General features: G+C 34.5%; 1 protein-coding gene across 1 annotated transcript; it reads right to left on the bottom strand.

Annotated features, from left to right (window-relative positions):
• LOC109342645 (protein MKS1-like) lies at window positions 691-1,745 on the bottom strand. Its single transcript, XM_019580589.1, has 2 exons — window positions 1,606-1,745; window positions 691-1,564 (listed from the first exon to the last, which is right to left on the bottom strand). Exon 2 carries the CDS (start codon window positions 1,560-1,562, stop codon window positions 984-986), a length of 579 nt encoding a protein of 192 aa, XP_019436134.1. The 5' UTR covers window positions 1,563-1,564; window positions 1,606-1,745; the 3' UTR covers window positions 691-983.

Genomic DNA, 9,512 nt, shown 5'->3' with positions numbered 1-9,512 from the left:
ATATCATTCTACCAACTAAACCTTAAATCTACCCATTAAGAATCACATCTCTGGTAGCTAAGTTTAGCTTCCACTATAATTTCACAAAACAAATATAAGATTAAGCTTTCCAATAGCTTCACAAATATAACTATTAGTTACAAAATTGTAGTTATAAACTAGTTTTGTACCATAAAATCATTGATAACTTCTCTTGATCAAACAAGAAGAAAAATATGTTATTTTAAACAATATAAATATTTTTTTTATATTTGAGTTTACTTTATTTTTGGATTTCCACCTCTCTAATCTACCCCCCACAAACCATATACATTTACTGTGCACTTGATAAGGGATAATGATCACTTGTTTTAAACGATGTCTCATTTTTTGTCTCGAGTCAATCACATATTGCTACATGAATAAAAGTAATATTTCTATTGACTCAAAACAGGGAGTGAGACATCTTTCGAAATAGGTGATCTCTATCCTCCGACTACAAATATACTAAATATATTGCAGTATGGTGAAAATGAGAGAATGGTAGATGCTGAAGTGTGCGTAGATGCTTTCAATGGTCAAAGTTTACTACATAGGACATGCAATTCCTGAACATATAGAGAAAGAATCCAATACAAACCAAATGGGATTAGATGTGTATTATCAACAAACCAAATGGGATTAAATATGTGAAACATTAACAAACCAAATGCAATATCAACATTACAAAATAAGATGTCAACATAGAAAGCCATAAGAATATCAAAGCATAAATGGCCCACCAATAAATCCATTTAAAGAAGTTTCCAACTACGTAGCCACCAAAATATAACAAATTCCCATCTTTGTCCCTTTTCTTTTATGTTGTATGAAACTACAAAACAACTCAAAATTGTAACTAAATCAAACCAGAACTTAGTTAATTATCTTCCTTCGGATTCAATCCTTGTGTATAAGTGAAACATAAGTGTAATCAAATTTAGCTATAAATCATAAGTATTTATTTAATCTACGAAATAGTTGAATAAGTCAGTAGATGGAGTGTGAGGTGAAATAAAGTTTGGAGTGTTCAATTCATGAATGAAGCTAACCATGCTAGGATCCAACGATGGCGATGAGAATAAGCTTGAAGAAATGGGAGAAAGTGAAGCTGGTCCCGGATACAAAATCCCTTGATTCACCATTTGTAACCCTCCAACATGGGTTACATAATCACCAAATGGTTGCACCTGTTTTTCCACCATAGGAGACCTAGCCTTCTCTACTGTGGTGTATCTCGCCGCGGGGGATGGAATTAAGGTTGTGGAAGATAACGATAATGATGATGACGATGTTGACCCAGTGAGGCGTTGGACAAGGTTCATGAAGTCACTTGGTGTCGTATGAATTACCTTCGGGGACACGGTGTAAATTATAATTGGTTCCCGTTGTTGTGGTGGTTGTGGCAATGACAATTGTGGCACTTGTGCCAATCGTGTCTTCTTGATCTTGTGAGAATCTTTTTTAATTCTAAGAGGGGTAGGAGGAGGACCTTGGAGTTTTCTTGTTGGTGATCTTCCTTTAGGAATGTCTAGAAAATCCATATTACTTGTAAAAGTCAATTACTATATATTGAATTTGTGTGAAGAACAAATAAGAAGGGTTGAAGAGTACTACAACAAGAGGAATTAGAGGATGGTGAGAAGGAGGAGAAAGGCTTGTAAACATTCTAATCTACATTGGGAAATATAAGGGGTGACATGAAATATATTAACAAATCTGGTCAATGATAAGGGGGAATTATTTTAATGTAAGATACACATTTGATGGTAAAATATAGCTTCTTACAAGGTAAAATTTTTATAGTTGATTTTTTTTATACCAAGGCATGTTTCGTGATGTTATGGTTGTCTGAACGCGTTTGAATAGAGTTGGAAAAGGACTTTTATGTGCCAGTTCATTGAAGAGTATGTAAAGACATAGGATGTACAAGCCTTTGTTGATGTCCTTATGCAAGTGGATAAAGTGGGTTGACAATTTATAAATATATTTGTGGTTTAATATCATATACCATTAAATGAGAACATGAGTATATGATATGATGGTTATTTATGGAATGAAGGTGAATCTAACCGGAGAGCCGTCCTAGAACTATAATTTAATTTTTGTGGAGCATTATAGAATTTTTGGTATCAAACTATTTTTCTCTTACTTTTTTATAAGGTAGAATTGCCTTATCATGCTGATAAGATGTATGTTAATACTATAATTTTTTGTTGTAAGATTTATTAGAAAGAGATATAATAGAATATTACAGTTAATTATTTAGATTTAATCAAATAATTTGTATTCATCAATATATCAAGAATGTTGTTATAGTGTTAGATGATGATACTTGTATGATCATCATCTTAAGATTATCTAGTTCATGCATAAATCAATCAATGAAATATGAAGAATTTACTCTTTTATTATCTTATTAGTTTATATCTTTCCTAAGAGTAGAATAATTTCATAGTGTTTTTGGTAGACCATCACACTTTTATCCATCATATGACCTATATCATATTCACTGTTCTCAACATAACTCCTAACCTAATTCTCCTTTCCCTTCATTTCCATAATGGCTAACACCCATATCATCCCCAAAGCCACCACCACAATCATGTTATTTCACCTCTCAGCCATCTTATTCCAGGTATTATCCTTTTCATCAACGAGTTCAACTCCACTCCAGAGAAACCAGTACTAGAATATGAGGATGAAATTTTTTTAAAAAGTTTTTATTTATTTTTAATAGAAAATAACATGTAATCCTAATCGTTAAAAAACTTTTTTGCCACATATATCATCCTATCCAGTACTTGGACTCTCCAATACTGGAGAGGATCCATTTCCTTCATCAACACACCTCACATTCACAACCTATTCCTTCCTTCATCAACACACCTCACATTCACAACCTATTCCTTCACCACCTCAGATCTATGACACACACTCAACCTTCATCCTACCATAGTCTCCATATCCTAACACCACATTCTATCCATCCTCCAATTGTAGATTTATTTAAGGAGATAAGAGAATTACTCCTTAAATTACAAGAAAATTTGGAGGATAAACAATTATAAATTTCTCACACTAACAATGATGATACATCAAATGTAGATCCAAAGAACAAACTTATGTTCATCTCTACAATACCATCACTAAAACAAACTTTTATCGTGCCTTTATATCCACCTCAAAAACATCTCCAGATACAAAAAAGAAATAAAGAAGAACAAAAAATGTCTTCATCTATATCTACTTCAACCCCACCGTGTATTGATGAAGCATGTTCGAAAATCACCTTGTAATCAACTACTAATCTTATGATGGTCACAACGAAAGCAACAACAATGAATGAACCAACATTGGTGACCATATCCGCTCTAATACGGCTGCATGCGATTACATATAAATTATTGTCTTTATCAGTCCACCGCCATCAACAAAGCCACAAACCACCGTGGGAGCCATTATCTCCACCTCTAATATCCATTCAAGGAAAGAAAATGTGAGTTTAGATTTCGAAATTGTGTTGGAAAAGAAAGAGGTGAAAAGAAAATAGAGATGATTTTTTGTAACGAAAATCATTTTGAGGGAAACAAATGTATTGAGATAATATTGTATTTGGAGTCTAAAACATTTTCAAGGGTATGTGCTTTAAGCTTTCATGGAATAGAAAAGGTTCATGAAGAGAAGAAGCATATGATTTATGGATTTGATATTTTTTTGGGTTTTCCTAATAATTTTGTTGTTATTTTTAGGAAGAAAACTACAAAAATGAGAATGGCAAGGGTCCCAAACAGATTGATAAAGTAGGAAGATCCTCACCGTCCAGAGAGAAAGCACAAACAACTATGCTCTGTTGCATGACAGAGTGATTTGTGCCAACCAAACTTTGCCTTTCATAGGATGTCACATGCACTCTTATTAACAAGGTTAGGAAATTTAACATCCAAATCAATATTGACCAAGAAGAACTTTTGCATATTCCACAACCAATATTTGGAACAAATAAAAAGGAATATGAAATGGTTTTCGGTCATTCCAATATGGAGTCCAACCTTAAGGACAATGTTAATTTTAAAGGGTCGGTAATGATAGGATGTATACTAATGCTATGATGTTTGTTATGATTAGAAAGGGGATATGATAGAATATTATAGTTAGTTATTTAGATTTAATCAAATAATTTGTATTTAATATTTTTAGAATGTTCTTGTCGTGTTAGATGATGATACTTGTATAATTATCGTCATCTTATGATTTCTTTATCTCTTTATATATTATATTGTTCATGTATAAATCAATTAATGAAATATGAAGAATTTACTCTTTCATTATCTTCTTAGTTTATATCTTTCTTAGGAGTAGAATAATTTCATAGTGTTCTTGGTAGATTGCTATTTTCATCCTATTACAGGCTTTGAAAGAACTTGGGACTAAGCCTAAAGTGGAAAATTTCAAAATCAGAAATAGATTGAAGTTGAGTGAGTTCTATTCTCGTGGATCCACTCTAGTTGTTGTTTGAACTTAATCAGACTCTTCTCCAGTTGTGGAGAGAAGAGTACTATGAAAAAATCATATACAATAATATTTGTATCCCTTTACCTATAATGAGAAAACATTTTTACCATTAAATTTAAAAGCAAAAAAACACTCTTCTCTCCTATACTTGGATAAGACTCTGACTCATTAAAACTAATCTCAATTTTCTATTGCGAATTTTAAGTTGCTCTCAATCAAATTTTATTTGTCTCTAACCAATCAAAATTTATCAAATAGCATAAAAGTGTTAGTTCTATTAAATGTATGAGTTCAAAAATAAAATAATACACTTTTAAGGGAATTATAGATACTGAGAGTAATTAATTTTCTTGATATTTTAAAAAGATACTATACCATTACATTTTTATCATCTTGAGCCCAAATCGTTTGGGAAGTTCACAAATTTATAATTTATTACTTTTGAAAGAACTAATAAGATAAAAATTAATAAATTATTCTAAGCTTAGTATTATTTAATTTTCTCCAAGGAAAATTGTGTGAGAAAGTAGGAAAATGGAGAAGCTTTTACAAACAAGGTTTAAATATCAAGGTAAGGGAGGAGTCACATAACATTTCTGTAGGTGACACAAGTAGTGTCGTAGGTAAAATAGGGGTCCCATTAGGACAAGGATGCACAAAGAGTTCAAGCTAGCAAGCTTGAGAATCATGACTCTAAGTATTAGAAATTAAAGAATGTGAATTTCATTCATTGAATGAATAGAATTAAAGGTACAAAGTGAATGATAAAATTACAATGAAAGTTTTATATAAAAGGAAGAAAAACTAACCAACCTAACAACCAAAAATATACAATTCAACTAACCAAGTAAAAAGTAAGTGAGTTTCAATACATTACTTGCCCAATATAATATTACTAAAATACCAAAATATATTTCAATACCCATAGGGTGAATGTTAATAATTCTGAGCTTAGACAAAAAATAATTGAATGAAGAAAGCTCAAAACCTTTCACTAATGGTCTACATGATATTGTGATAGATCTAGTCATGGGATACTTAGATAATATTGATGTAATATACAAGAATTGAATGATTTAGTTTACAGAAGTATTATGTTATTTTTATATCTCATGATATTGTGTGCTATTAACTGAAATGAATGTCCAATATGGTATTATGTTGCTATACTTCTATGCTATGTATTGATTTATTTGTGAAGATGCTCTGCTGAATTTTGCTCTCGAAGCTTCAGTTAATATAAGAATTGTTGTATTATGTGGAGCTATACTTCATTGAATTAACTTATTTGTTGTGCTGCCTTTGATGTGTGGGTTGGACTAATGATGTGAATGTGTTGGTTATGTAGCAAACAAAAGTGCAGAGAGGAAATGTATCATTTATAAGACATTATCTTATTCATCAATAAGATACATGATTTATACACCATGGAAAAGAAAACTGATGCAGAAAAATAAATTTCTACATGAATAGTATAATGAGTCATATAAGTGCTATAATCTTGTAGGTGAAATATTCATAATTGTCATATTGACTCTTTATTTTCAAATGAATACTCCTTATTGCCTAATAAATACTCCTCCTTATTGCTTAATGAATAGTCATCCTTATTGCCTAATGAATATTCCTAACAGATTCTAAGTCATATTAATCAACACTCCTCCTTGACTTTGGAACTGTAAACTTCAAGCTTTTACTATATGCTTATTCTCAGAATCGTCAAGATTGAACTTGGTTATGTAAGTTCATTTGACTCTTATACCTTTCTTGTGTTTAGGCATCTCTACCAACTTCCATGTCTTTTTTTTCAATGATCATGAGCTCCTCCTTCATTGCATCTATCAATTTTTGATTAGTTGTCGCTTCTTCATATCTTGGAACATCTGATAATGTATTCATAGGTCGTCCAACATTTGTGTGTATCATTTGCAGTTTCTGTGTAGCTTTCCATGTCTTTTTTTGCGGAAAAAAAACTTGTTTGCTTCCCATATCGGTAGGCAATGCGTGTAGACTTTGTTTCTATTTGTTCTTTGTGTATTACAACTTGCTCATCTTTCATCAAATCCAAGACAAAACTTTTGCCTTTCATTTGAACTGTGAACACGTCCCTGCCTTCTGAATCTTTAATCATGCAATGTTTATCTTCAAACAAAACCTTATAGTCTTTCTCCATCAACTGAGAAACACTTAACATGTTGAGGTTAATTTTAGGAACATATAAGACATCATGAATTAATTTCAAACATGTGTAACTTTCAATTTCAACTGTTCATTTGCCTTTTGTTGCAATATATGCCCCATTTCCAATTCTGACTTTGGAAATAGCAGTTTTATCAAGCTCTTTGAAGAGCTCTCGATCATAAGTCATGTGGTTTGTACAACCACTATTAATGAGTCAACTTTCTGTAGAACTGTTAGTGTCAAAGCATGATACAATGAACAATTGCTCTTCTTCTGGTTGATCATCAACAACCTTAAATTCTCATTGTTATTATTGAAACTTACGTATTTTTTCCATGTGCCCTAACTGGCCACACTTATAACATCTTGCATCATGTCTCCACCAACATATGTTTTGTGGATAATTAGTTTTTTTGCAGTAGGAACAAGGTGGAAAGACTTCATTGTTGCTACTTTGGTTATTGTATTTTTTTGTTTGCAGAACCTGTAGTTTTGTAGTTGTTATTTTGCCTCCTTCTTTTGTCATTCCAACCATTGTTGTTTTGTAATTTGGTTTGGAAAGCACTCTCCATAGATCCTTCTTGCCTCATAAGCCTCCTTTGTTCTTGTGCATGTAGTGCATTCAACACTTCTGTCAAGGTGATGCTTGACATATCCTTAGATATTTCTAGAGATGAAATTGCAGCTTCATATTTTTTAGGAAGTGTAACTAGAATCTTTTGAACTATTCTAGAATCAGAAAATTCAGTACCAAGAAGTCTTACATTGATGGCAATGGCTAGAAGTTTATCAAAGTACTCTTTGATTATTCTGAATCTCTCATCATTTGCATTTCAAATTCTCGGATCAAATTCATCACTTGCATCCCTTTGATGTTAGGTATCACTGGCAGAATAACTGGTCTTAATAACCTTGATCTACTCACCAACCTTGTGCGTAGAACATGTTTTGCTGAATTATCCCTTGATGCTCAAATGTCCTTTGGCACACCTGCAAACACAATTTACTTGTCTCTTTCGGGTACCCAAGTTATTTTGGGTCCCTTCTTGTTAGTAACTAAGGGATCTTGCCCTTTCTTTACCCAAACATATTTGCCACTTGGCACACCAAATTTTCTAATAAAACATGTCATGATTATCCACCCTACACCAATATCCATCCAACATCCTAATCGGAAATAATCGAGAGTACAGTTTCAATACCAAGCCTCTTTGTACGCACCCGAAATAACATATCCTCGCAAGGAAATAAAAAAATAGATCGATCGGTTCCCTCAGGAACAGTCCTACCTGGATCTAGGTCGTACAAACGCTTTCTGGGCATCCATCTCATCGATCTCGAATACAATCAAGGGGTTGTCAGAGGTTGCCTAGTTTGGCCTGTGAGAACTGTCCGATCCAACAGGGTACCTCCCCAGGAATACAAGGGACTCGTCTCACCCAGACTCTCCCTTAAGACATTGTTGGTGAATCACCGTCCAATCAGTGCCGTCCCTACTTACATCATGGTGCTCTAAGTCGTCCCGTCTATGTCCTCTCCACTACTTCATGGTCACAATGCAATGCATTCCTAGTCAAAGTCAAATGCAAGTGTATTAATCAAACACATGATCGGCCCATCCTTAAGCCATCTCCCGACAAGGAATGCTTCTCGTGGAACCCGATAGTACGTCAACCGTACATGTTCAAAGTACATCTCATTCACTACAACTCATCACCGAATAATCCTGGATGGTCACATGACCAGGTCTCTTACGGTCGGTCGATAGTTGTTCCGTGATATCATGTATCCTTACTAGGGTACCCCCTAGTTCACGACCTCAAGTCGAATACTTGCCCAACAAGGCATAAAGATAAACAATGCTTTCACACTTTTGTGGACTCATTCTTCTCATCTAAGCCATGATCTCATTCCACAACCTTCATATCACAACACACCATACCCGGGTTCATCGCATTGTTCACAACATCATCTTATTTCAATCTTTCCACATTGTCCCTTGCCAAAGTAGGGACTAGTCGCCCAAGCGACAATTCATCTTTAAATCTTAAATAAACCTAAGCCTTCCTCGCCCAGGCGAAGGTACTGTCGCCCAAGCGAGGCCTCTCCTTGCTCAAGCGAGACATCTCTCGCCCAAGCGAGAGAGTTCTAGGGTCTCATTAAAATCCTGGGCGTTCTCGCCCAAGCGAGGCCCTTCCTCGCCCAAGCGAGGCCCTTCCTCGCCCAGGCGAGGCTTTCTCGCCCAAGCGAGATTCTGTCGCCCGGGCGAGGGAATTCTAGAACCAAAACTTCCCCTCGCCCAGTCCCACGCCCAGTCCTCGCCCAAGCGAGACTGTGCTCGCCCAAGCGAGAGTTTCTCGCCCAAGCGACAGGGACTTGGACAGAATACCCATTTTTGCGCTTTTCGACAGCCGAAACACATTTAAACATGGTTTTTCAAACACCTGCACACAGAAAAGTTCTTAACAACATTCATGTACAATATTCAACACATTTCATCAACAATCATATATATTCAAAAGCATTCAAACATAAAAATCTTGGGTTTCTTAAAACCCAAGTTAACCCCAAAACCTTTGAGATGGTTTAGGAGATCCGGGTGTCATATTCGGACACCACTATGTCACGATGTATTCTCTCTCACACATACAATATTCAATACATTTCATTATCAATCATACATATTCAAAAGCATTCAAACATAAAAATCTTGGGTTTCTTAAAACCCAAGTTAACCCCAAAACCTTTGAGATGGTTTAGGAGATCCGGGTGTCATATTCGGACACCACTATGTCACG

This window comes from Lupinus angustifolius, chromosome LG03 (assembly GCF_001865875.1).
Source record: "Lupinus angustifolius cultivar Tanjil chromosome LG03, LupAngTanjil_v1.0, whole genome shotgun sequence".
NCBI classification, from domain to species: Eukaryota; Viridiplantae; Streptophyta; class Magnoliopsida; order Fabales; family Fabaceae; genus Lupinus; species Lupinus angustifolius.
This window is presented reverse-complemented; position numbering and strand designations above follow the sequence as displayed.

Excerpts from the sequence above, each read along its gene's own strand:
- LOC109342645 (XM_019580589.1), bottom strand. The coding sequence starts at position 1,562 with ATGGATTTTCTAGACATTCCTAAAGGAAGATCACCAACAAGAAAACTC.